At 34.9% G+C, this 27,996-nt stretch overlaps 1 protein-coding gene across 5 annotated transcripts; it reads left to right on the forward strand.

Moving 5' to 3' along the window:
- The first annotated feature begins 3,773 nt into the window (after nt 1-3,773).
- On the forward strand, nt 3,774-27,996 carry LOC141847333 (mediator of RNA polymerase II transcription subunit 27-like). Of its 5 annotated transcripts, none has more exons than XM_074735391.1 (7): nt 3,774-4,287; nt 11,219-11,384; nt 19,255-19,279; nt 19,499-19,567; nt 23,388-23,431; nt 23,511-24,241; nt 26,297-27,996. In XM_074735391.1, exons 1-6 carry the CDS (start codon nt 3,987-3,989, stop codon nt 23,692-23,694), a joined length of 789 nt encoding a protein of 262 aa, XP_074591492.1. In that variant the 5' UTR covers nt 3,774-3,986; the 3' UTR covers nt 23,695-24,241; nt 26,297-27,996. The 5 variants fall into 5 exon arrangements, with proteins under 5 accessions (XP_074591492.1, XP_074591642.1, XP_074591566.1 ...); XM_074735541.1 differs by having other exon boundaries at nt 26,575-27,996; XM_074735465.1 differs by having other exon boundaries at nt 23,511-23,781.

The raw sequence follows: 27,996 nt of genomic DNA on the forward strand, positions 1-27,996 counted from the left end.
TGTAGGTAGTACTTTTACGAGCACCATACCTCTTTATATTCTTTTCTTGTCCGTAGACACCGTGGACAGGGGTGTCTTTGCATAGGCTCATCTTTTTGAATTTGCTCTGGAAAACAGCTTCCTGGCACATGTCAATAAGATAATTTTTTGTAAAGACAATTCTGGCAGATACTCCCACAGTATTAGTGGGATGCCTTTCTTTGAACGCCTTCTCAATTCTGTCACCAAGCGCTCTAGGCATTTTAGTAAAGAATTCAGAAGATAATTCTTCACTAGCCCATGGTCTGCCACATTTAGATGCTAAATGAAAATAATCATTCATATATCTAAATAAAGCCTTATCTGTCATTTCATTGCAGACCAGGCTTTTCAGTGTCTTGTATGCAGCATCCTGTTCATCTGTAGTTCCAGTCTTGGGATTTTCAAGAAAGAATATCATCCTTATTTGATTAAGGATGTTTTGTGTTCCATTCTGCCCTAATGCTGAAGATTTCAATGCTTCATACTCTGCGGGATAACTCATCCTCCAGGTCATAAACATCTTCTTCTCTGATTCGCCCAGTAGGTTTTCTATATACAAAACTTTATTTTCTGCATCCTCAATATTTTTGTCAGCCATTAATAATAAGGTTGAGCTTTCCCACCTTTCAAATACCTTGACATCGAAGTCATATGGCATGACAAATATGGAGCCTCTGTTGATGTTGGCAGTAGGTAATTGAAACCATTCGGAACTGTTATTCCATTTCGTTGGTTTCTTTGGCAGCAAGACATCATTTATATTAGAAGCCCATCCTCTTGCACCCACTGCTGGTGTGTATGCCGGTGCGTCCATCTCAGTATCCTGTGGAGGTCTATATGAACTAATTGCAGATTCATTAGTGGATAAGACCTTTTCAATATTTTGTAGTTCAGGGTAATCATCAAGATGATTAATTGCATAGTTACTCCTAAGTGATTCTGAGTAAATCATGGAGCTTTTGCTGCTAAATACATCATAGTCAGTTTCATAACCTGCCTCCGAATCATCATCTGATGACATTTGCTGCTGTAAAAATTGTGAAATTATATCTTCTTCTTCTTCTCCCACCATGTTTTCTGGATAAAGGGGTGGCTCTTTATTCACAGCTGCCAGCGCAGGATAGTCATCTTCAGAATCATCGAGAATGGTGATAACAGCGACTATATGTTGTTCATCATCAGTCTCATCATCATGTGAATTATACCGAGGTGGTTTTGAAGAGGACGCCGCTTGATAAGTATGGAATTGAAGCGTGTTGCTGCCATCATAGTTAGAAGAAGTAATGAATGAGGAGGGTAACATAGGGACAATTACCCTTGACGGCCGTAAGTTCCATGAAAGCCGTTGGAACTTTGTTGATGATTGTTTTGAGGCGTCTATAGCTTTAACACCTTTAGATCTTAGGTATTCCGCCACTTTGTTAACTTGAAATGCAAATCCAACATTAGGAGTGTTGGATAGTCGTGCGGTAATGCTTCTTGTAATTAGCAGATTAGCCTCTGCTTCCGTCCACGCTTCATAGCCACGCGTCTGTATGGATATCTGTATATGCCTAAAGAAATCCTTTATAGTCATCATTATGTCTGGCATAATATAGATTAATTGATTTCCTTCCGCTAAATCAACCTCCATAGCTGCTATGATACTTCGCTCATCAGAACTCCAGCGAGTATCCCTGAACACAATTAGTGCCATGGTTCCAGCATATCTTCTATGGAGTATTTGGAAACGTACCTGTAGTATACCCATATGGATATACTCTAGTCCCGCTTGAGCCAGTCGCTCATATGAATCCTCCATAATGAATGCCCTGTCTTGTTGGTCTGAACCAGTCACCAACATTCTTTCTTCCGCCCTGAAATGATAAACCCTATGATGTATAGTGTCACGGCGGGTCATATATAATACTTCTGCAGGCACCGTTCTTGCGCGTTGCTGCATGGATCTCCTGAGCTCAGTCTCAGGGTTCATTAGAAGAGCTAGGGTATGTTCCCTAGGTTGCAACCCAAGAATAGTCCTTCCGATGTTGGCAATATTTCTGCCAACCCTCTGCGCTTCATACCTGGCATGAGCAGTACGCCGGTAGCCTCTAATTTGATCCTCTACCAGCGGTGTTCCAGGAACTCTACTTGTTGCTGCTACTTCAGCTCCGGTGATGGATGGGAGATGAGACCTTTGTGAAGTCATTTTGAAATTTCCTTTAGCACATCAAAGGGATTTCTGTATACCTTGATGGTTCCCTTTTTCTTAGAGAAGGATGCTCCTTGAGGACTTAGGTGAGTCCTGTTGAGTTGCTCAATTAATGGAGAGAGGTCTTGAGCAGGGGCTTTGCCTCTGAGCTCCGCAACTTCTTGCCTAAGCTTAATAACAGTAAAGAGTATGGAATTAAGTTGTCTAGAAAGAGATGCTAGGTTTTGTACCGTCTCTTTCTCTGTTATGCCCACACCGTTCTCTGGCCAACCTTGAGATGTAGCGTTAACTGCCTCCTTGTATTCAGATGAGTCCTTTAAGGGGTTCATCCCATAATAGACTTCTTCAAATAATGAATCAGCTCCTCTACTTTATCAACCTTTTTTGACAGTTCTTCAGTAAGAGCTTCTGTTTGCTTGTTGATGGTTTTGGGTTGTTCACTGACTTTAACAACCAACTCTTCAACGTCCTTTTTAGACAAAGGTCGCCTTGCCAGATAATCTTGCCTAAGTTGCAAGATCTCTTCTTTCAGTAGGTCTTGCTTAGTTAGCAAATCTTTCAGATCTGCTCGCTGTTGCTTTATGATCTTCGCAAGTTTTGGAATCTCTTGTAGTTGACTTTCTTGCTCCTGCAATTTAGTTCGCAGATCTAAAATATTTATGCAGTTTTGCTTACTTATGGCAAAAAGAGCTTTGTTGCCAAGGTCAACTCTGTATGCAGTTACTTGTAGATTATGAGCAAAATCTTCTTTTGATAAGGATTCCAAGTTTAAGTAGTCTAGATTCTTTCTTTCGTACCAGTGATTTCTCCACAGATTAAACTGTTTTTCGAATTCTTTAAGGTCTGAATTCATGCAACAATTGACTTTTTAGTTAAAAGAACAGAATAGGTTTACCCTTCATAGGATGCTTACCTTTGCTTCTTATTATCCTCTGCTTCGTACGTCTTACCAGGTATGTATAATTCCTTCTGATCCTTAGGAGGCATCTATCATGCTAAGTATGACAAGTACTTCACGTGGTTCTACTTCTTGATGGAGGATACTAGAAGATCTCCGAGTCTTGACACGGTCTGAACGCCCTCCTTGGCTAAAGAGACCTTAAGCAAACAACTCCTCCGATTTTTCTTTTGTTGAGAGAAGATAGATGGTTTCTTTCTGCACCCTATAATTTTGGGGTCTCCTACAAAAAATGGACAAAATTCCAAGAAGTCGCACCTAAATCCATCGATTCATTAGCAGTAGAGTAATATCAGAAAGGTGGAAACAAAAATAATCCAACAATAAAACAATCCAACAAATAATTGACAGATTTGCAAACACCTTTCACTGAACACCAGTTGCAATCGCAATTTCGTGGTCCACTTTGCATGGCAGTGTCGCCGTTGGCCAATCTGGCTCAGTGGATAAGATAAAGGTGGAAAGTGAAGAAGTATTTTTGGAATCATGCGATTTGAAATATTTTTTTTTTAAAAAAATTAAGTAGGAAAAAAACTGAAGAATTACCTTATTATTAATAATTTGGTTTTATTTATTCCGCCAATCGCTCTTGAAAAAAAAAGACCTCTACTCGCCGAGAGTGGTCGTCGGCTTGTCGCCGCTGCAGTGAGCATTCCTCCGGGGAGGAGATCGAGGCTTTTTATCGTCGGTCTCCTTCTCCTTGTCCATCCCCAACTGCACCCCAAGTTGCCCTTTCGGTTATGGAAGTATCAAGCGGGTTCATCGCCGACCTAACAACGTAAGGTCCCCGACCATATCTGAAAGGCGCAGAGCGGGATGATACCGCAACCCCAACAGAAGATCTCTGCGGGGGCAGCGACGGAGCAGTCTCAGGATCCGATGGAATCTGGCGGTGAAGCTTCCACGGAGGCTCCTCCGAAGCAGGTGGCTCTGGCCGTGGAGCGGCTGGCGTCCGCCGCTCGTAAAATCGCTGATATCCGGCTGGGAGCAGACCGCCTCCTCGAGGCGATTTTCTTGGCGACCGGAGGTCCTCAGCAGTCGAGCAACAAGACCGTACAGTTCATCCTCAGGGAGGAAACCTCCATGCGCCAGCGCTTCCAGGATCTGAGCAGACTGGGTGACCTCTTCGTTCTTCCCCATACTCTTTTGTTTCTCTTCTTCTGGTTATTTTCTTCCAGAGCTTGTTGTTTCTGTTTACAGCTTCCATAGCTCGTCGGTCATTGATTTGCTATTTCCAGTATGGATCAAACAATTTTGTCTAAATTACTACTCAAACTGTTTGATTTAGCTTCCCTTGTTTTGGGGACTTGTTTTCCAATCCCATCTAGGCACGACAGAAGTGTTTGGCTTTGTTTCTTGGTTGTGATGTTTAATGTGGTCTTTAGAGAGTGAACATAGGCATTCCTATTAGTTTTAAGTAGATTTAACATCTCAAGCATGCTTGCTAGTTCAGTCTGTAATAATGCTAGAATTATTATGTAAAGGTCAAAAAGTGAACGGAAATGAGTAATTAACTCAAATTGTTCTTAATGTAATTGTTAAATCCCTAGGTTCCTTGTAGTTTTTTGGATCCCAGGTCTTATATAAGGGAGAATACTAGAAAATGGAAGGGGATGGTCACTTCCATGGGATGGACCTCCATTTGCCAAAAACTATATTTTTTTTATTAATTTGTTTGACACAAAAAGATGCATATTGTGATAATCTATAGGAATCCAAGAGGTTGCCTTGTTGATAAATTCTAGAGAAAATAATGCTAGGATCATAATTTTCTATTATGCTGGAACTTTATCTTCAAGATTGGCCAGAATGAACTCTTATTTTCTATTATTTTTTGACAATGGCTCAGGTATGGGCATTGGTAGATATGGAGTTATGGCATAAGGTTGCCTCATATCAAGTCTTCTTTGAGTAGATATGGGCATATTGAAATTTTCTTTGGATCAATTGAGGATAGGAGAATGCAATGTCTTGCAACGAGTTTTCATAGAGTTGTGGCCAAGACATTGAGACTTTTATTTGTAGAGTTTGGCAACATGAACACCTTGCGCCAAATCTTTATTTTAGAAGAGGTGGATGCATTAAGACTTCTTTGGGATCAAGAGAGTAGTTGGGGTATTCTTTGTCTTCCTTGAGCACAAGTGATTTTGGACATGTTGAAACGAGGGAGATACTGAAGGTCATTGACAAGGACCAGGTCTCCATTCTGAAAGAACTCTAACCTGCTGTGCAATCTCCTAGCTTGGTAACATTGAGGAAGATGTACTCTCATTGGAGGATGACATGGCTCAATACAAGTGATTTTAGAAAGAGATTTTTTTGCTTGATGCTTACATATGCTGGAACATGGAAATGATGAATGTGTGGTTACTGCATATGATTGTAGTGATTGGGTGGATGATGGAGACTTGTAGTAAGGATTAATACAAAAACTTCATGTAGTATGCCAGGATGACTATAATAAGTGAATATTTCTAACAAATATTATTATATTTGGATCCACATGAGGGTTACCTCTATAATCCTGTTCTAATTGTCAATTATTTTGCTCTATCTCTTCTTGTAATGTTCTTACCCATTTATTGATCGCTCACAACTTTTTTATTTCCTCATCCTTCTTTATTGATCTTCTCTTGTAGTTGTGAAACATAGGATGATCATGGTTTACATCTTAACCTTCTGTGGGATGTTAGGATAGTTCTTCAAACGTATCCAATAATTGTAGTTCCACCAATCATGATCTTAGTTAAAGAGTCTTTGGTACTTCAGTAGTATCATGCTTCATACACATTTGACCAACCTTTCATCTACACTCTCATAAAACAACTGAAATGGATAAAAAGACCAGCCATAAACTTTTTCTACGATGAATGCCCTCGAGATGACTCAAACTAATTGTCATGACACCACCTTCGATGTCCAAAAGGTTGATCTCCACCTTAGTACCACCTCCTGTATGGTGAAAGTGAAAATAAGAACTTTTTAGTTTTTGAAGTTTACTTAGTAGGGCCTTCACTTTTCCAATGGGTGAATTCTTCCTCCACTCAAGAAGGAAAGATTGTCTCAATCTTCCTTATGGTCATTTTTATGATTTTGTTGGAATTGTCTAGGTCGATGGGCCATCATCCTAGTCTATCCCTATACTCATGACAATATTCATCACTACATCATAACCATAGGTAATACTGTAAGGGTGCACAAGGTTGTAAAAAACATGAATACTTAATAATTTATCTAATGATATAGACAAATGTTAACTCAATAATGATATAAAGAAATGTTAACACAATGCACAACTCAAAATAATGACCTTATTAGACAAATGATGCCATACAAAACTAGACTCACGTTGACAATTGAAAAGAATGCACCAAAGTACTAAAATATCAGAATGCATAAAAGTAACAACCATGCACTAGAAAAATAAATAAAATAAATGAACCTTAATAGAAATTGACTCTAATACTATTGTCGAACATCTTTGAGTAAGATCATCCCATAATACTGTCCAAACCTCGAAGATTGCTTCATGTTTGGGAATTTAGAGGTTAAGGGAAAACAAGGAGCCAACACAAAAGGGGAAAGTGCGGTAAGAAGAGAAGTGCATGAAACCAATCACAAAAGACAACGACATAAGCTATAATTTCTATTCTCATATCCTTTAACATAATTACATCATTACTCCTTTCTCGTTATTCTTCTATCATTCCCATTTTAATTAGTTTAATCAAATTCTCGTTTATTTCCCCTTTTACAATGTTACAAAAAGTTTAATCTTACTTTATTCTTGAATCAATAATTTATTAAGACGTGAACGACCCGCAATCCACCCATTAAAGGATGTGTCGTATATGTAAAGGCGACTTGCAATTCACTTGATGCTCGAACAAATCATACATAAATATAAATAGGAGTGAATGACCCACAATTCACTCGATAAGGATGCATCGTATATAGGCTGCAATCTACTCGCAACAAAATGCATAATCCATCTGAAATGACCTACAATCCATCATATATATATATATATATATGCTGAATGACCTACAATCCATCTGAAATGTACCTCAGATAAGAATATGGTGAGCGATCCACAATCCACCAAGTGAGTAAAGTATCTTATGCAATAGGCTGAAATTTACAAATGCGCGAAAAGACTCAAGAATCTTTTTTGAGCGTGAAGCTAATGATCTATAAGTAATTAATTTGTTTATTAATTCACTTTATGTAGTCACATAACTCCTTTAGAGAACAGAAATCAATGCTCTACAATTTATAGAAGTTTATTAGATTTTTATTTAGCATAACTAATTTCGTAGCTCTTATAAATTATAAAGTTGTGGTACAAGGTTGCATTCATTTCCTTATTAATTTAGTTAAGAATTCACATAACTTCTTCAGAGCACAGAGTAGAAGCTCTCTCATATTATTCATCTATATGTGATTGGTTTAGCAGAATTAATTATGTTATTTGATCAATTATGGTTCTCATGATAGTTCCATTTTCTTTAGAGGGGCTACCCGAGGTTTTATTATCTTTCTTTTAAATTTCAAGTTGTCTCTTGGTAACTTAATCAATAAATTTCAATAGAGTAACAACAAATAGATAATCAACTAGAACATAAAAGGCAAGCATAGAATAGGAAACATTATCGAGCAATAGAAGTAGATATGAGTTTGTAACTAATTTTCTCCTAATAAAGATATAATTAAATCTTAAGGAATTTATTTTTATCAAATCATGCACTAGGTAAACTTTTAGAAACAAGTAGGAATATACACTTGAGCAGACGGTCCAAATCACTCTGGTTTGCTACAAGACAACCTTAGATTTGGTGGGTCTAAACTCAAAAACCTACGATTGTTAGAGAGGAGAATGATAACAACTAGGGGCAACATTGACAATTGAGGGGCCCTCGGTTGAGGTTCCTTTCACAATGATAATGTGCAATAATGGCGATGATGATGTCAGTGTGTGGTAGTGACAATAGTGTTGACTGCAATAGTGCAGTGGGGTTAGTGTGTGTAGTGGCGGTTGTGATGGTGTGTGCAACAATAACGGTAGAGACGCGGCGTGGATGTCGGCGGCTTGGGGGAAGAAGATAAGGGTTTGGATGGGAAGGAATGGAACACACTCTGTAGGAGGGAATGGGAGTGTGGGTTATTAAATTGTAATTTTGGAAAAAGTTCTAAATTTTTTAAGGAATCACAAATCGGCTCTTCAAAATTCTCAATAATATTAATCTTTGGGTCATGATTGTTGTGGAGTTTTAAAGTTGCTTAAATTTGGTTGTAAACTTAGCTTCTAGTTTTGCAACCTCCTTTACTTCTAGTTGGAATGTGGAGTTTTGAAGTTGCTCAAATTTTGTTGTAAAATTAGTTTCTAGTTTCATTGTTTACTTTGCTTCTAGTTGGAAACCTCCTACTGTTATGTTGGGATAAACTTTCTTTCTTTTTTTAAAGTTAAGACTAAGAACAATTTGTTTAAACAATAGTTTTTACTTTTTTATAATATAAATAAACAATAAAATGAAGAGTAAGTTTTAAAGATGAGAATTCATGAGAGAGATTTTAGCTCAAGGCATCGACGTCCTTTGATACTAATGATGGGCGTAGTCACGTTGCAATAGAATTCCAATTATGCATCCTAATGTGAAGACAATGATGAAGGATCATAGAAGCTAGGACAAATTGCATGGTATTGGTAGTGGACATGGTTTAAAATTTTGACTTATGTCGGAGTTTTGATACTGTGTCATGCTTATCGATTCAATTTCGATACTTTTTAAAATTTTTAAATGTAAGTGTATATTAATTTTATTAATATTTGATTATTAAATATGCTCTATATTTTGTGATGTTGAGTTCATATGTCAATATTTTCTCATAAGATAATGCCTATTTAATTTTTATAAAAATTATTTAAAAAATAAGTAATTCTCAAAATTCAAAACTAGATATAAAATTATAAAATCATTTGAAAGACTCAAAGATAATTATAAAATTATTTTTGAATGTATTTATAAATTTTTAAAATTTATTTGAAAGGTTTAAGAATTATAATTTTAAAAAATTTTAGATTATTTTAAATTTATATTCAATTTTCAATATATATTAAAAATTTTGAATTATTTTATAAAATATGTTATTGATTTTTAAAAATATTTAAAATATTTTTTAAATATTTTATAACTATTATTAATAATAATTATAACTATTATATATAATTAATAGTTTATGTATAATTAAAAAAGAAAAAATCACTACTGTCATGGCCCCGCGGAGGCTGTCGCAAGGTTGCGACACCCTCCGCCACCTCACGAGGCCCTCGTGATCGTGGTGCCAGTCCCACGCCGGAAGGGTAAATATCGATCGTTTCGGACAACACAATTTGACATTTCAAACATTGATAGTGGTGTTGCATAAAAACAGGAGGTAGTGGTGGAACTGGGAGGTGATGATGGTGTTGAAACTTTAAAAGGGGTTGTGTCAACTATGGTGTAGATGGATAGTGGTGGAGGAGAGGACAATATCTGTCTTAGTTGATAAGAATCCGAGTCCTATCCGAGGGAGGACACCAAAGAATGGTAGGGGAGAGAGATGATTACTTTGAGGGGATTTGGTTGACCTCTATATGTCAAATGCATTTATTTTTTTTCTTATTAAAAAAAGATCCATATATTGATTAAAGCATTCGAGAGGTCCCTTGTTTGCAATAAAATAGTTAATTTTAGAGAAAAATTATGGAAATGACTAATTCTAAGAAATAAAGGAATTAACTTAATCTACAATAAAAGGAGATACTTCTAAATTGAATTTTTAATTGAAATAATTATCTTTTTTATGATCATATCAATTTTACTATCTTCTAAATTAAGTTTTTAGTTGAAATAATTGTCTTTTTTATTATCATAACAATTTTACTATCTTGGAGCAATTGAGGGTAATGCCAATAGATGATAAAATAAAAAAAAAGTTCAGATGGTATGGATATTCAAAGGCGACCAATGAGTATCATAGTTAGATGAATTGAATTGATTAAAATTAAAGTTGAAATGGCTAGAAGAACAAAGAAAATTCTAGTTAATATAATGAAAAATAATTTTGTTGATTTGAATATTACTGGTGATATAACTTTGCAAAACATTTTATAGAGGTGTGTGTAATTTACTTGATTTTCTAGATCACGGGTTGTCTAAGTACATTGGATAATGAGATGTCTACATCAACACTCTACAGTAGTAGTATAACACTATTGCTGGGTGAATGGCATGAGAAGAAAACAATAATGTCTCCAAGTGTGTGTTTTCTTGAGAGAGAGAACAAGAGAGATAGAAAAAGGTAGAAATAGAAAATTAAGGGAAGTATAAGAAAAGTTATATTACTCTAGCCATGTTTCCTAAAGGGGATATGGAAACAAGGAAAAAACAAAATTCTTATCATACCATCATCTTCTTCTGAAGGCAGAGGAGTGGAGACATTAGACAGTTTTGTAGTGTAGAAGCAGTGTCAAAGGCAAGCGTACGTAGATGAGGTGACTATAATTTTCTCCAGATTTGGACAAATCAAATTTGAGGAAAAGGAAGACAAAGCTTTCATTTCATTTTTTCCGTCTCTCCACCTTTTCTTTTTTCTCATAGTAACATAGCCTCAATCCAGATTTTGGCTTATGATTGATCAATTTGTGCAGTTTTATTTTGATTTCGGTAATACTTTCTTGCAAAGGTATATGATTCTTGTAAAAAAAAAGTTTAAAATAGCTATTGACAAGCACTTATATTCTTAAATTTGATTTCCATTTATCTCTGTGGAGTGAGTTATTTAGTGACCATAAGAGCTAGAGAAATTTCCAGCCACAAAAACTTCTACCATATGAAAGTATTTAATCAACTGAGCTTGCATAATATTTTCTATCAATCTTACTCTGTTTTTTTTTCTGTTTTATTTGCCTATTACAATGGCATTGTCAAAGAAGTATTTCATTTAGCTTGCATATTTCAAGAACATGGCCCTTAGCCTATCAGTGTTATTATTCTCTCTGCTCTTAGGAAACCAACTGGAAACATCTGGAGTTTTGAATAGTGCTACCAAGCTACAAAGTAATTCTTGGGGTTTGCACATGCCCCTTATTTGTCCAGATGGTGCTGTTGTTGCATATACTTGGAAACGACAACTTGCAGGGCAAGCTGGCACATCAGCTGTTGACAGGACTAGGTTGGATTTAATTAGTTTTTTTACATTATATATACATGATCATGAGTTTGTAGACAGTGATTTTAACTTTTATTTTGGCTCTTCATTTAGGTTGCCTTTCAATCTTTTAGTCTGATTTTGTGTAAGTTACTATTTACTCTTTCAAATGCAAAGAACACTGCGATTTTTCCTTAACAATGTAGGATGTAGTCATTTTGTCTACTCATCTTACTTTTGTGGTTTCTTAGCTAGTAATATAATAGCGTGCCATTAAAATTGTTGGTCATCTTCTTAGTCATTGTCAGTATACACGGTTTCTATGTGCATTTGTCTCTGGGCAATGCTGCCTTTCAGATATTTCAACATCGGTGTCATAGTTATACAATATAGAACATATTATAAATTTGAACATGCGCTTGCTGGTTTGAAATTCTAACAGCTTATTATGAATTCATGGTGAAGATATCAAATAGTTTATTATAATTTATTGTTCTACCTTGTATTCACCCACAATTACTTCTCCGTACTTCCACTATTTTAGTAGTGCAGTGTTGGAAATGGTATTTGCTAAACTTTTTTGTGATTTCATTTTTCATGCTCAAATCATTTCTTCCAATTTCCGATCTGCATATAGCTAAAACTTGGATCAGTGTTCACCTTTTTTATTTAGTATAACACTATATCATTTGAAAATAAAACCATTAATTTAAACTATGACAGAATACATCCATTTGCTTTTTATCGGGCTAAAAGGCTAGGTTGTTTGCCTGAACCAGCATGTCCACCTGACAAGACTAGTCTCAGATGATTTATCTCAACTTCATTAAATTTCTATTACTGTGGTTCTTTGGGTATGCTGTGAATGGTAATGAGTGTAGGATCGAGTGCACGTGAGAGGGGGGGTGAATCACGTGCTTTTTAAAAATTCGTTCGTTTAAAAATCAGAGTTAGAAACTTTATGCTTTGAAAAGCGTGCAGCGGAAAATAAATAGAAGCGTACGAAAGACACAAGTGATTTTTTTACTTCGTTCGGAGCCGTCGACGACTCCTACTCGAAGGCCCAGGTCCCTTGGACCTTTCCTGTGGGCAATCCACTAAATCTCTCTACCAGACAAAAACTCTGGTAGAGTAGGCGAATACAATAATCAAAAGTGTGACAACCCCACACTTTTGACTTTTAAATAAGTGCCGAAAATAACTATAAAAAAAACTTCGTTACCCAACAATAGAAAATTCTGGATGCGCTCGGATGTTGGGGGTGATCTTCCGGCAGAAGTTGGACGTAGTCGTGTCAAAGCTCGGGCTGCCGCAGAAGAATGACGTTGGTCGAAGTTGTAGGATTCATGCACTGAACAAGGCTTTATATAGAAACTATTGAGTTTATCTAGATCTGCAAATGTTTAAAAAAAACTGCAAAACTTGATCCACACTTGCAGTTTATCTTATCTAGGATTAAAAGATAATTTAAAAATAATATATTATTTTATTCTCTTATAAATATTTATCCTCCTTTATATTAAATAAGAATGATTTTATCATTTAATAAAATTTCATATTAACAAAATAAATAATAATAAAGATTAATTTTGTTTTACATGCAAAATTAATTTTATCCATATACCAAATAAATCATATAAAATAGAGTTAGTATATAATAAAATATATTAAAATATAGAATATTTAAAATTAATTAGATCCTGTCAATCCAGACCAGGATCTAACCAGGACTCAACTTAGATCACCCAAGTGGGTCTAAGTTGGACCGCGCCTAAAGTCCAAAATTGGACTCGTCCTCACTGGTTCGCTCCTCCAGTGACTTACCTCACTTACCTCGTGCAGCTCTACTTGACTTCTTAACCCACCAGGACTTCCTGCCAAGGCTCAACCACCCTGGTCTTTCTGCCAAGTCTCAACCAACTTGGTCTTCGGCCAGTTGTCAGGCTCCGCGGACCCAACTGGACTTCCTGCCAGGGCTCAACCACCCTGGACTTCAGCCTGGTGTCTGGTTCTAAGTCTTTCGACCCTGCACACTTAGTAAAGAGATTAAAAACAACAACCTAACTTTAACCACTTTGTCATACATCAAAACCTGAGTTTGATCGTTAGTGCAAACTGCACCAACAATCTCCCCCTTTTTGATGTATTGACAACTCAGGTTAAAGTTAGAAAAAACAACAGATATATTACACATGCAAATGGATAGCACAAGACGTAAACATGAAAGTGCAAGGTGCAAGCAAACATCAAAAATAGGCTCATTTTTCTAGACTTTAACCCTACTCTCCCCCTTTGTCATTCATCAAAAATAAGTATACTGGGTCTAAGGGAGTAGAAATGAATGCTAAGAAAAAATAGGCTTTAGGCAAGAATTAGAGTCAATTATTTTTCAAAGAAAAAAAATGAAAAGCTGATATGATATTTTTTAAAAAAATTATTTCAAAAGAAATATCTCAATATTTAGTAGTTTTCAAAACTAGGCGACAAACTTCCAAGTATTTCAGCTTGAACTCCCCTTTAATCTGGCAGGCCCTTAGGATTCCTCATCAATTATAAGGTAAACATCCTATTGTGTCGTAGGGATATCCAAACTAGAAATACACTTAGAAGAAAAAAAATATTTCCAAAGAATCATTTATAGAAGTAAATCAATAAAACTATTTTGATAATTTTCAAAAATAATTATCAACTAACAGATTTTTAAGGGGAAAAAATATTTTTAAAAATAAGTTTCAAAAATAATTTTTAACTAACAGATTTGAAAGAACACAAAATAAGAATGTTTGACTCATGCTCCCCCTGCACCATGTAAGAATTTTAGCTCATTTAAGTGTCTAATCTTAGTTACTAGCTAACTATCTAGATGATTAGTCAAGTCAAGCACTAGTGTCTAGCTTGGATTTACAGAAAGACTATTTGACTTAATTAATATCAAGTTGGTATTTAACGCCCAGATTTGCTGTGGTGCACAGACTAAAGCACTCTGAAGTTCAGGCAAAGTCCTATGCATCTCATAACCTTTCTATGTTTTGCAAGCACCAACAAGTTAACCTTAATGTTTTGTAAAGATGCTGCTACCTAAATCTATGGGTTCCTGTAGTTCTAGGGGTCAGACTCAGGCTAAGTTCACCAATTTTGAAACTCAAGTTTGAAAACTAAATCAATTTTGAAAATCAAGTTTGAAAATCCAATTCAATTTTGAAGATCAATTAAGTTGATTTTTCAAAAGGTAAAAGTAATCAGGTTGGTCCTAGTCTACAACACATATTCCTATTAACCTTCTTAAGTTGCTAAATTTAGATTCAGGTAGTGGTTTAGTAAATATATATGCCAAGTTAGCCTGGGTTGTCAGTGTGTTTGATCAGACATTCATTGGACAAGAACCTAACCTAAGCCAATTACCTTAAATTTATCGTTGTTTCCAAAAGCAACGGTTCCTAGTCTTTTCTACTTGAGTTTTGTAAATTTGGTGGGATCCCAGTTATGTGCCTGGAGCACCCACTGTCGATAATCCATTTATTTTTCTATAGTTAAATAAGGAAAATTAAGGCTTTGCCCATTTAGGTTAAATTGAGGTTCACAATTAAAAAACTAAAGCACGGTTAAAAAAATAGAAATAATTTTGAAAATAGAATTTTGAATTTTAAAAACTTAAAAAGAATTTTGAAAGTAACATTTTGAATTTAAAAACTTAGAAATAATTTTGAAAGTAAAATTTAAAATTAAAAATTTAGAAATAATTTTTGAAGATAAAATTTTGAATTTAAAAATTTAGAAATAATTTTTGAAGACTAAATTTTGAATTAAAAAAAACTTAGAAAAAATTTAGAAAATAAAATTTTGAATTTTAAAAAATTTAGAAAGAATTTTGAAACAAAATTTAAAAATAATTTTGAAAAAAATTTTAAAACTTAAAAATTTTTTTTTTTGGAAAAGAAAAAATTTTGAATTGAAGTTGAATTTTTTTTGAATTTTGAATTTTAAATTGAATTTTGAATTAAATTTGAATTTTGAATTAAATTTGAATTTATTAATTCGAATTAAATTAAGATACGATTTTAAGTTCAGGTTTGAATTTTAAATTTTCAATACTACAAATTTAGTTATCCTTATTCATCTCACTTGGTCTAAGTTGTCAATCAAAGGAATCCTATGATTTGTGTGAGATGAGTTTGAGTTTGATTCATAAAGGTTGATCTGATTTTTATTTTGTTAGATTCAGGTTTAACAAGTAGTAGTTTAAAAATACACTTCAATAATTGGCTTCCAGGCAGTGGCGAGGCACAGGGGCCTTCTTTGGCCGAAGCCTTATTGGAACAACAACCACTTTCTAGACAAAGCCGCTTAAGGAAGTTGTACTTTTAACCTACTCATTGAAACACCCTGGTCTAACTAGTCTTAGGTACCCAAATGGGTAAAGGCTGACTTTGAGGTGCCAACTAATTTGGTGCCTCCCCCTAAATGATAGGTAGGGTGTTTAGGGTTAATGTAATGGATGTCATTTTGGGGAATATAATATTGGTTCTGCCCTACTTGCCTTGTTAGATAGGCTTTCGGGACCCATGCTTTTCGTTGATTTTTACGGGGGTGGAAAAAAGAGGTAAAGGATCTTTGGGTCGATCCTGATTTGTACCCTATCCCTGATTTGTTATACATGCCCTTTTGAGATCCAAGAATAAGGTCAAGATTCTTGGATCGGGTTGTAAAAGTTGCTAGTAAATCCTTAAGTTTTTGAACTTCACCCTTAAGGGTGGAGTTTTCATTTTCAAGTTAGTTTGATTTTGGGTTTGTTTAGTTAAGTTTTGATTAAGAATTTGCTCCTTAAGGTCTTGATTTTCCTTAAGGAGCTGATCAGCCCTAGATTCGGATGCAAGCAGTTTCTTATTTAAAACAGAAATAATTTTAAAAAACTTTTCATTAATCGAATCTAAGTATACCTCAGTCGAGTCGTCCGAAAAGAGTCCGACCTCTTGGCTCGACTCGTATTCGGAATCTTCATCGAGCTCCGAGTCCGATCCAGGTCCGGTTGCCATTAGCGCGAGGTAGCTTGAGTTCTTCGGTGGTTCATCATCGGAGTCGTCCGAGCTCTCGTCCCAAGTGGCTTGAAGAGCCTTCTTCTTCTTGCTCTTCTTGGATTGGTCCTCCTTCTTGTAAGGACATTCATGTCTGAAGTGCCCTTTTCTGTTGCAGCCAAAGCAGGTTATGTTGTTTTTACCTTCCAAGGGCTTCATCATCTTTTGAATGTCCTTCTTTGAAAATTTATTTTTTCTTCTGGTGAACATTTTCCTTACCAAGTTCACCATTTGTTCTTCTTCATCTAGAGTCTGACTCTAACTCTTCTTCGGATTCTTCTTGAATTTTGCTTTTCGACTTGACATCTTTTGAAGAACCTGCAAACAAAGCAATACCTTTCTCGGCCTTGGCGTTAGTTTGTTCGTGCAATTCAAGTTCACAGAAATAACTCATCTAAATTAATTTTAGACAAGTTCCTAGAAATTTTGTAGGCATCTACGATAGATGCCCATAGTGAATTTCTAGGAAATGCGTTCAGGGCATACCTTATGATGTCTCTGTTTTCTTGTTTGTGCCCAATCAGGTGGAGTCCATTCAGTATCTCCTTTATCCGAGCGTGGAGTTGGCTTGCCGATTCTCCTTCCTGCATTTTTATGTTGAAGAGTTTATTTAATAACAAATCACGCTTAGTTACCTTTGCGTCGTTTGTGCCTTCATGCAACTCTGATCAATTTGTCCCATAGTCTCTTTAGCTGAATTGGTTGGGCCGATTCGGTTCAACTCCTCTTTTGTTAAGTCCGCACTGAAGTGTATTCTGGGCCTTGAATTCAATTTGTGCTTTCCTTCTTCATTTCTGTGTTCCATCTTTCTGGTTTCAAGGGGGCATTTGCACCTTCGTCCATGGGTGGTTCATATCCAATCTGGATTGCGAACCACTGATCCATGTCGGTCTTCAGATAGACCTCCATCCTTCTCTTCCAATAGGGAAAGTCTTCCCCATTGAAAAGAGGAGGACGAGCGGTGCTATAGCCTTCGCCTTGGGCCATTTAGATCTTGCACACACAAAAAAAATAAATACAAAAGTTCCAAGACTGGGTCTTGGATTAGCAGTGCGGGAAGAGGTATAATAGAGAGAAAAAATGACTCGAATGGTGTTGCACCAGATTCGAGTAAAACCAACGAACGAAACAAAAAAAAAATAATTTAAACTTAGGCACGACTCGAATGGTGTTGCACCAGATTCGAGTAAATAAACGAACGAACGAAGAAAAAAAAAATCTAAACTCAGGCACCAATGCCTAATTTAGATTGTAAAAAAATTTGAAACACGAAAAAAATATGGATCTCCCCCGGCTCTTACGGTGGTTGCACCGATTCAGAGCAAACCGGGCTCTGATACCACTTGTAGGATCGAGTGCACGTGAGAGGGGGGGTGAATCACGTGCTTTTTAAAAATTCGTTCGTTTAAAAATCAGAGTTAGAAACTTTATGCTTTGAAAAGCGTGCAGCGAAAAAATAAATACGAAGCGTACGAAAGACACAAGTGATTTTTTTACTTCGTTCGGAGCCGTCGACGACTCCTACTCGAAGGCCCAGGTCCCTTGGACCTTTCCTGTGGGCAATCCACTAAATCTCTCTACCAGACAAAAACTCTGGTAGAGTAGGCGAATACAATAATCAAAAGTGTGACAACCCCACACTTTTAACTTTTAAATAAGTGCCGAAAATAAATATTAAAAAAACTTCGTTACCCAACAATAGAGAATTCTGGATGACGCTCGGATGTTGGGGGTGATCTTCCGGCAGAAATTGGACGTGGTCGTGTCAAAGCTCGGGCTGCCGCAGAAGAATGACGTTGGTCGAAGTTGTGGATTCATGCACTGAACAAGGCTTTATATAGAAACTATTGAGTTTATCTAGATCTGCAAATGTTTTAAAAAAACTGCAAAACTTGATCCACACTTGCAGTTTATCTTATCTAGGATTAAAAGATAATTTAAATAATATTATATTTTATTCTCTTTAAATATTTATTATAGATAGAAATAATTTTATCATTTAATAAAATTTCATATTAACAAAATAAATAATAATAAAGATTAATTTTGTTTTACATGCAAAATTAATTTTATCCATATACCAAATAAATCATATAAAATAGAGTTAGTATAATAATAAAATATATTAAAATATAGAATATTTAAAATTAATTAGATCCTGTCAATCCAGACCAGGATCTAACCAGGACTCAACTTAGATCACCCAAGTGGGTCTAAGTTGGACCGCGCCTAAAGTCCAAAATTGGACTCGTCCTCACTGGTTCGCTCCTCCAGTGACTTACCTCACTTACCTCGTGCAGCTCTACTTGACTTCTTAACCCACCAGGACTTCCTGCCAAGGCTCAACCACCCTGGTCTTTCTGCCAAGTCTCAACCAACTTGGTCTTCGGCCAGTTGTCAGGCTCCGCGGACCCAACTGGACTTCCTGCCAGGGCTCAACCACCCTGGACTTCAGCCTGGTGTCTGGTTCTAAGTCTTTCGACCCTGCACACTTAGTAAAGAGATTAAAAACAACAACCTAACTTTAACCACTTTGTCATACATCAAAACCTGAGTTTGATCGTTAGTGCAAACTGCACCAACATTATTCTGGTAAAAGCCAAATCTTCCTCTGGTGTTTCCATTATATACAAAGTAACTCTTTTGGTCCAAAAAAATGCTCCTAGTTCCCTTGCCTGCCCACGAATAATTATCAGAAGATTTATTGCTTGTATTCAATTCAAGTATTCAACTATTGAACATTCATGTGGTTTATGTGCCTAGTAATCATCTTCTATCCCTCTTTTTTTTTAGTGTTAATACTGACTGGGACATTTTGCTAGGGAGGGAGCTACATACATGCAAGGGGTATGTCAGTTCATCATGTATTTAGACACGTCACTGTAAGTTTTCTTTAGGTTCATATTTTCTACTGTTTTAATTAACTTAAGTAGACATTGTAGTCACTTGCTGATATGCTTGCATTTATTTAAATCAAGTTAAAATAAGTTATTGGAGTGAAGCTACTTGTTTCCTAATTTCTGTTAACAGTTGCACCTTGAGCTCAATTTCTTGATTCCTCTGCAGGAGCATGCTGATAGAGCACTGCAACACTTCCTCAGTGTAGAAAATGATCTTTCCCTTGCTCTTCTTCTGGTATGTTTAATTCTCTGGTAGTTCAAGGTGCTATTTTAACAATATGAGTATAACATCAGATTTCGTAAGACTCAGGATCTGCGACTCTGTTAGGTATTTGTTTTCTTCTTCAAACTAGGTTGAGTTGACTACCTAGTTGACATAACCAACATTAGTCGATTGGACTCATCCTTAGTCTCGAATAGAGCCTTTCTATTCCTCGGCCGAATCATTAGAGTCGATCCACTAGTTGACTGGTATGCTGACTATGACTAATCTAATGTTTCAGTCATGGATTAAAATACTGAGCCGTTCTGTTCGATACTTACGGCTTTTATTAAAATTTAGATTAATAATTTCAATTAACTCCTGGTTATATTTGAGATAATCTAAATAGGATTTATATATATATATATATATATATTATTTATTTTAATTCTAAAAATATATAATAAAATTTATTTATCATATTTATATATATTTTATTTTTTTCAGATTTTTTTATTTTTAAATATTTAAGTTAAATTATTTATTTTTAATATATTTTATATTAAAAAATACTGAAACCATATTGATACGACACGATACAGTACCAAAATTGTATCGTTCCGGTCATAGATCGAAACTCCGATACAACTCAAAATTTTAAATCAGGGTTTCAGTTCACCTAAGTTAAGAACTATCCTCTCTCAAGTATATGTGAACTCCATTCTCAAGTCACCATACAACTATTTCTGCAACAAATCCATCTCTCTCTAAGTTTCTCATCTCTTAGATGCACTTGAGCTTGTGGCTGCGTCCTTATGCTATCTTTTATGCTTTGCTTCCATAGTTAACCTCTCAGCCACACTTGCATCTTGATGCTCCTCATTCTGCGATAACTAGGATGTCCTGTGTTACCCTTTTTAATCTTTATAAACCTTGAGCCATTGAACTAATAAATACCTTAGTCATGCCAAGTCATCGTGTGTATAAACTAAGTCCTACATGGCTTCATACATTAAATACGACAATGAGCCTAACTTACTTTTTTTTGTCTAAAACATCAAAACCATGATGGTTCCTCTCAAAGGGTGATTGCACCAACAGAAGCTATGCCTTTTACTTAGTTGTTTCCATGCCTTTGTACAAAGCTTGAACTTAACTTGATCATCAATATGATATAAGTTTTTTAACCTTGATTTGATTAAAACAAGGATAAATTAGTTGATATTTTTCTTTTATATTTTATGTATAGTCCATTCTTGTAGATGTTTATTTTTTTTACTCAAATCACTGAAAAAAACTTAACCAACTGACATAGGTTAGCGGTGTTAGGTACACGCCTCAAAAATAGTATCAAAGAAAACATGCATGACTCCTAGGATTGAGTAGTGGAAGTTAAAGTATAGGAAGCAAAGTATCTTGAAGGAGAGTGTGGAAGCACAAGTATTAGGAGAAATATATGATGACTCGAATACGACATAAGATATGATCATATCAAATTTGAAAATAGTGGCCAAGAGCGTACTTGGTGAGTCAAGAGGACAGACACTACCAAATAAAAAATTTTGATGGTGGAATGAGGAAATACAGGAAATAGTGACAGGAAACGAATAATGTATAAGTTATTGTACATTTGTAAGAACAAAGAAAACTTAAAAAAGTATACATAGCTAAGAAAGAGGCCTAAAAAGTAGGGAGTGAAGTTAAGAATGAAGTTTTCGAACGTTTGTATCGCCAACTTGATACAAAAGAAGGGGAAAATGATATATATATATATAGAATAACAAAAATGAGAGAGAGGAAAACAAGAGATCTCACCTAAATAAGATGCATTAAAGATGAATCCAATAGGATAATAGTGAAGGATGAGGAAATAAAAAAACAATAGAAGAGGTATTTTCATCAACTTATTAATGGAGATTTAGGTAGTCAACTTAGCTTAGAAAATTTAAGTAGGTGAGAGGAACATATAAATTTATATTTTTATTAGAGAATTCAAATTCCAGAAGTAGAACAGACATTAAATGAAATACAAAATAAAAGTGGTTGGGTGGAATGATATTCCAATAGAGGTATGAAAGCGTCTATGGAAGTAAGGTATTAAATGATTTACAAAGTTATCGAATTTGATATTGAAAATGAAGAAAATGTCTTATTAATGGAGGGTAAGTATTCTTATCCCTTGTATAAAACAAAGGAGACGTACAAAATTATGTGAATCATAGTGACATTAAAAATAAGTCATACCATAAAACTTTAGGCTAGAGTGATAGAAACAAATTAAGAAAGGAGACCAAGTTGATCGAAAATTAATTTTGATTCATGCTTGAAGACCAACAATAAAAGTTATACATCTTCTTAGACAACTGATTGAAAAATATCCAAAAAAGAATCAAGACTTATACATATTGTTCATTAACCTAGAAAAAGCTTATGATAAAGAAAAATTATGTGGAGAATTAGAAAGGTGTTAGTGTAACTTATTTTGGAATGATTAAGCATATGTATGAAAATGTAATAATAAGAGTGAAGACTCTAAATAGATTAACTGAAATATTTTCTATAAAGATAGGGGTATATCAAGGATCAATTCGTCCATTTAGTTTTTACATTAGTCATGGATGAATTCACTAGATACATTCGAGACATGTTATCATGGTATATGTTTGCAGATAACATTATTTTGGTCGATGAGACATATGAAAGAGCAAATATTAAGCTTGAATCTTGATTGGAAATACTGAAAGTAAAATGTTTTAAGTTTAGTAGAGTAAAGATATAATATATGGAGAGTTTAAAGTATCTAGAATCATTTTTTGCAAAAGGATGAAGGTGTTAATAGAGATGCTTTACATGGGATACAAACGAGATTGTTGAAATAGAGGAGGGTGTCAAGTGTTCTTTGTGATTGTAAGGTACCTTTAAAGCATAAAGAGATGATTATATGAAGTTGAATGTTGAGCTATGAATTGCGCACACGAGCAGAAAATAAGTCACAGAGATAAGGATGTAAAAGTGTATGTGCAGACATATGAGGAAGGACATAATAAGAAATATGAATATTAGAGAGAAAATCTAGATTGTCTATCAAAGAAAAACTTTGAAAGATGCGTTTAAGATAGTATGAATATGTGCTTAGGCGACCAATCAATGCTTTGGTTAGGCGATGTGAGACCTTGATCAATACACACATTGATCGAGGAAAGGGAGATTAAAGAAGACTTAGTTAACAACGATAAAATAGGTCCATATAGCTGACCCCGCTTTGTGGGATGAAGGCTTGATGTTGTTGGTGTTGCTGGTGACTCAAATCCATTAAATTGACTAGGTTTATATGAGTTAATTGTTGGCTAAAACGATATCAGCCTATAATACACTATATGATCTACATATCTTTAACATGATTGCATATGGACTCGAATTGAGGAAAAGGGAGACCAAAGAAAACTTAGTTAACAACGATAAAACAAGTCCATATAGCTGACCTCGCTTAATGGAATGAAGGCTTGATGTTGTTGTTGTTGCTGTTGTTGTTGCTGGTGACTCAAATCCATTAAATTGATTGGGTTTATATGAGTTAATTGTCGGCTAAAATGATATCAGTCAGTCTAAAATATGCTTTATGATCTACATATCTTTAACATGATTGCATATGGACTCGAATTGCATATTTTTTATACCTCATGGAATCACATTATGCTGAAGTTCATATGCAATCAACTTAAATATATGCTTATGCATATCTTTATCTCATGGTACACTTTCTAAAAGTATGATATGAAGTTCTGCTAGATTGTTTTGCTGGTGGTATGATATGATAGTATTTGCTTTCATATTAACATAGTATTCTTTGCAGCATTGGATCTACTGCCATCATACTTTATTTTCAAAAGCATGCAGGTAAAATGATGACTATTTTGTAATATCAGCTTTAATGCTAGTAGTAGAAATACACTGATAATCCTTTGATTTACTACAGTAAATGTGGCCGTCTCTTAATGATAGACAAATCATTAGCTTTGCTTTTACCTCCTGTTCACCATGCCTATTGGGAAACCACTGTAACCAATTGTAGCTGGACAGAATTGGCTCAAATTATGGCTAACCAACCAGTTTCTGCTTATCATATTGGGTGCTCAGCTGGTAATGCCCGAGAAAATTGACACTGTGCAACAATGTTCATCTTGTTGTGTTCCCATTGTTGATCCACTTTGTCACTTCTAAGATTTGTCCTGATATGATGCTAACTGGTAAATATTCTCATAGACTTTCCTTTATACCCTTGTAATGACATTTTTAGGTCTGATTTTTTTTCAGTTGTAGAAATGTAGCTATGATAATAGATCTGCGTACATTTTCTTTTATTTTCTTCCGTGCCATTGTGTTTCCAGTTATTATATGATCAAGCCACTTGAATGAAATTAGATGCAGAGAACTTGGTATGCTCATCTTTTCATGTTAGCTAACTAGCTATTTTCCTATTGAAATTTGTACAATTTCTCATTTGTCACGGACCATATCTCTTGGCCGTTCTTTGTGGTTAAGTGTTTTCTCTTGAAATGTTTATTTATTTATTTATTTTAATTTTTTTTACATATTCTAATGAATAGTATGCTTTGTTTGTTCAGGACCGAAGGACCTAAGAGTAATTTTGTAAATATTCAAGGGTTTGATCATCACATGTCCAAAATTTGATGACTATTTATATAGGTATTGGAGACTTAATTAGATGTAAGATTCCCTGTTCATTTAATATGATATCAGAGTCCTAAGCCGACACAGCACTAGTACCTGTTGTGCTAGAGTCCACAGCTAGCTTGGTCTAGGTGGAAGCATTCTAATATAACCCTATCATTGGTCTCATCTACTAGTTCTAGAGTTGAGAAAAATTGACAAGGCATGCTTACACGACACAACCTGTAATGTTATCTTGCAATTTTGCCGGTTTAGATTTGAAGTATAATTAAAAATGCAGTATAATATTTTAATTAAAAATTCGGTATAAATATACAGTATATAGCATATATGTTATAACATATAATTAATTATATGGAATATATTTTAAGTTTTTTACATAATTAAAAAATATTTATCATATTGCTTGAATATAAAATTTACTTGAGTTTATTAAATGGGTCATGTCATTTAAACTATTGATCCTTGATGATTAGGTGGTGGAGAAGCAAGTGTTCATAGTGCATAATGTATGTAAGATATACTTTGCTAATTATAGCCATGTCTGGCTCACAAGCCATGCAATGGGGTCTCAGGTGGTAAATTTGTTTGAGGCTTGACCTCACATTTAGGTGTAATAGTCCTACCATAAGTTCAAATTCTCCGTTGACCGCCTTTTGTCATTGTCCAAGCATGACCTACTCTCAATAGACCCGGTCATCTCAACCTTGACAATCATAATATATGGTCAGGAGATATGATTTTAAAAGATTTCTCATTATTGAGTCTATATGGGAAAAGTCATTTATCTTATATTGTTATTGGGCGATATTTATGTTCTGCAGTAAGCTAGCTTATGCAAATGCCTCAGAAGTGTTGTTAGGAAGCAATGTTAAGAAGCTTGCAATATATTAAAAGGATCTCAAAGAAAAGGTCTATTGTATTAGAAATATGGATATAAAATATTAGTATTTTTTCTTATACTATTGATTTAAGTCTATATGTATACTAGAGGCAACCTATAAGAAACAAAGCATTGTAGCATAGTCCAATGCTGATGCAAAATACAGGGTAATGGCACAATTTATGAGATGACATGGATCAAGTCTTTATTAATGACCTTAGTTTTACTATTATCAAACTAATAAATATTCACTGCCACAATTAAACAACCTTTCATATTGCAAATAATCCTGTGTTTATTCCATGAACACATTAAATAAATTGAGGTTGGCTGCCATTTCGTCTGAGATGTCTTGTCTTAGAAGATCATCACACCATATACTTTTACCTGCTACTTGATATATGCGTATGTAACAAGTTTATATGTATATGCTTTAGTTTGAGGGAAGTGTTAGATTAATTGAGGAGCTTACTTTTAAGTCATAAGCTAATATAATGCCTTAATTTTAGATAAAATTAGTTATCCCACATCATCATCATCATCATCAAGCTATATTTCCCAAACTATAAAATTAGTCACCAAAAAGGCTACAAAGACAAATTGTGACATTATCTTTCAACACAATAATTTTGCACCGGGTTTTTAACTTCTATCATATAGCTTCTGTAGAATAAGGATTTCAATACCAGAGGTAACTTTGAACAGTAGACCAAGCATCAGTGTGAGATATATGCTAGTGTGAACTAATTCATGTTGGGTAGTATATACAGTTCCATATTGGAATCCATGATCTATGATGTGTTTTCTGCAACAGAGGTTTGATTCCATTTCATTGCTTGAATGAATTAATGTGAAATGGAATGCCTGTTTTCTGAGAATGATAATGTATACCATTCATTCTAGAATTGAACATATGGAATGCACATCTAACTTTCGGTACATAGTTCAATTATCTACCTCTAACATTATGCATATAAAGTGAAAGGGTATTTTCTAAAGAAACCAAATATCAGATTAGAAGTAATTATTTGATTTATCATTCCATTCTATTTCATTTCTGATTCTATTTATGTACATTGTATTATAAGTTATAACTAAGGTCGGCCTGGGATTTCGCACGTTGGATAGTGTCATTTACAGCTCATCTAGCAGGGTCTCTGTTTTTGAAATGAGTTGGCAACTTGCAGATTCTAATGTTTTTCCTCTTCAAGCTAACAAAATGTGGTCAACAACGATCAACAGATGTAACATTAAAGCTTGATGGACCTGCTCCCCTTGTTAGTAATTGAATTCATTATTCTAATTAATGAACAATTTCAGTCATCAAATAATTTTATTATAACAAAGGACCTTTCAACTAACTGTATAATCCCTGTCACTGTTTCTGTTTTGAACATAAACACATCAAATGTAGCCAAATCCTTGTGAAGCATAATGCAGGAGTCATCTTTTAGGTTTATTGCAGGTACTTAAAATGGAACCACTCAAGAGGAAGAAGGGGACAATACTGATTGCCGAATTGACTAATGATTCTTGTTTTTGCCAAACTACTTTTTGATTAATTGTTTATTGAGATGGCATCACCAAAGTCATTTTCTTCTTTTGTTTGGCAATAATTAACAGTTGTTGCACTTTGAAATTTAGTTTGTAATGAAAGAGATGCACACTTAATTGAATAGTTAGAACCATAATGACAGAAAACAAACATGACTCATGTGGACCCTTGACTTGATGACCGTCTTTATGCTTCTGCAGAGGAAGTTGATTGGTCCCTCTTGGCTCTTGCCATAGAGAGGAAATCTTCGACAATTGACTGAATAACCTACATTTTGTTGTATCTGTTGTGTTGTCTGCTTTTTTTTTTTTGGGTGGTTAAACGTTTTACATTTTTTTCATGACCATGTCAACATTTATGCTTGTATTGTCTTCCTCCAGATCCTTGGAAGTATTAAAGTTAAAGTTATTTGCTTATGGGCTTCTAGATAAGATATATTTGGATATTTTACAGATGGTTTACCAAGTTTTGTTCATGGATCTTAATGAGAGGGGTGATTATTATCTTAGATCATAACTTTCAGGAACTAGATAGGATTAAAATTTCTAGGTCAATCATCCATTTGTAGAACCATTTAGGAAGAGTATACAAACTTTTCTTGAGGAATCCTGTTTTTCTTAGTACATATATATTAATTACATGCTATGCTTGATCCTTTCATAGTCCTATTATCTTACTAGGTTTGCTGCATTATTAATAGTTCTTACGACATTTTAGTTTGAAGTCCCTCTCAAACTCCCATACAACATAGTATTATTAGTTATTTTGTTCAATCAAGGATTTTACTTGTTAGTGAAAAATGGTAAGTTCCAAAGCTTGAGTGTAGACCCCGCACAAATGTCATCAAAATGTCTATCCATAATCCATGTCAATCATTAGCGCCTATCCATCTGTTTAGCATTTGGAGTCTGAATTATTGAAATGTGCACATAGCATACTTCAGCTTGACCTATTTCTAATTTGTCTTCTCCAAGCGATATGTTGATATACTTGGAGCACGCTGGGTATTGCTTTGAAAAACCAGTCATTGCTATTACTTCTTGGTATTTATCACTTCTCCTTGCAATGAAAAACCAAATGTATCTTTTCGTGTTCAAGACTATCATATATTATGAGCCCCAGTGCTGGGAGGTTTGCCTGTCTCTATCTATGGTGCAATTCCTCGTATAGTCTCCTGTTTAGTTTTGTAGCACTGTCAAGTTTCCACTTGCAACGCCTCGTTGAAGTGGGGACAAATAAGTGAACGTCATGCCATTTATTAGACACTGACTAGTAATAACCTATTTGACATAAGAGTATATACTAGTACTGCCTTTTCTTCTTATCACTTAA

The sequence above is a fragment of the Curcuma longa genome, chromosome 1 (genome assembly GCF_044706935.1).
Source record: "Curcuma longa cultivar G26 ecotype Majalengka, Jawa Barat chromosome 1, ITB_CL_G26_1.1, whole genome shotgun sequence".
In the NCBI taxonomy this organism is placed as follows: domain Eukaryota; kingdom Viridiplantae; phylum Streptophyta; class Magnoliopsida; order Zingiberales; family Zingiberaceae; genus Curcuma; species Curcuma longa.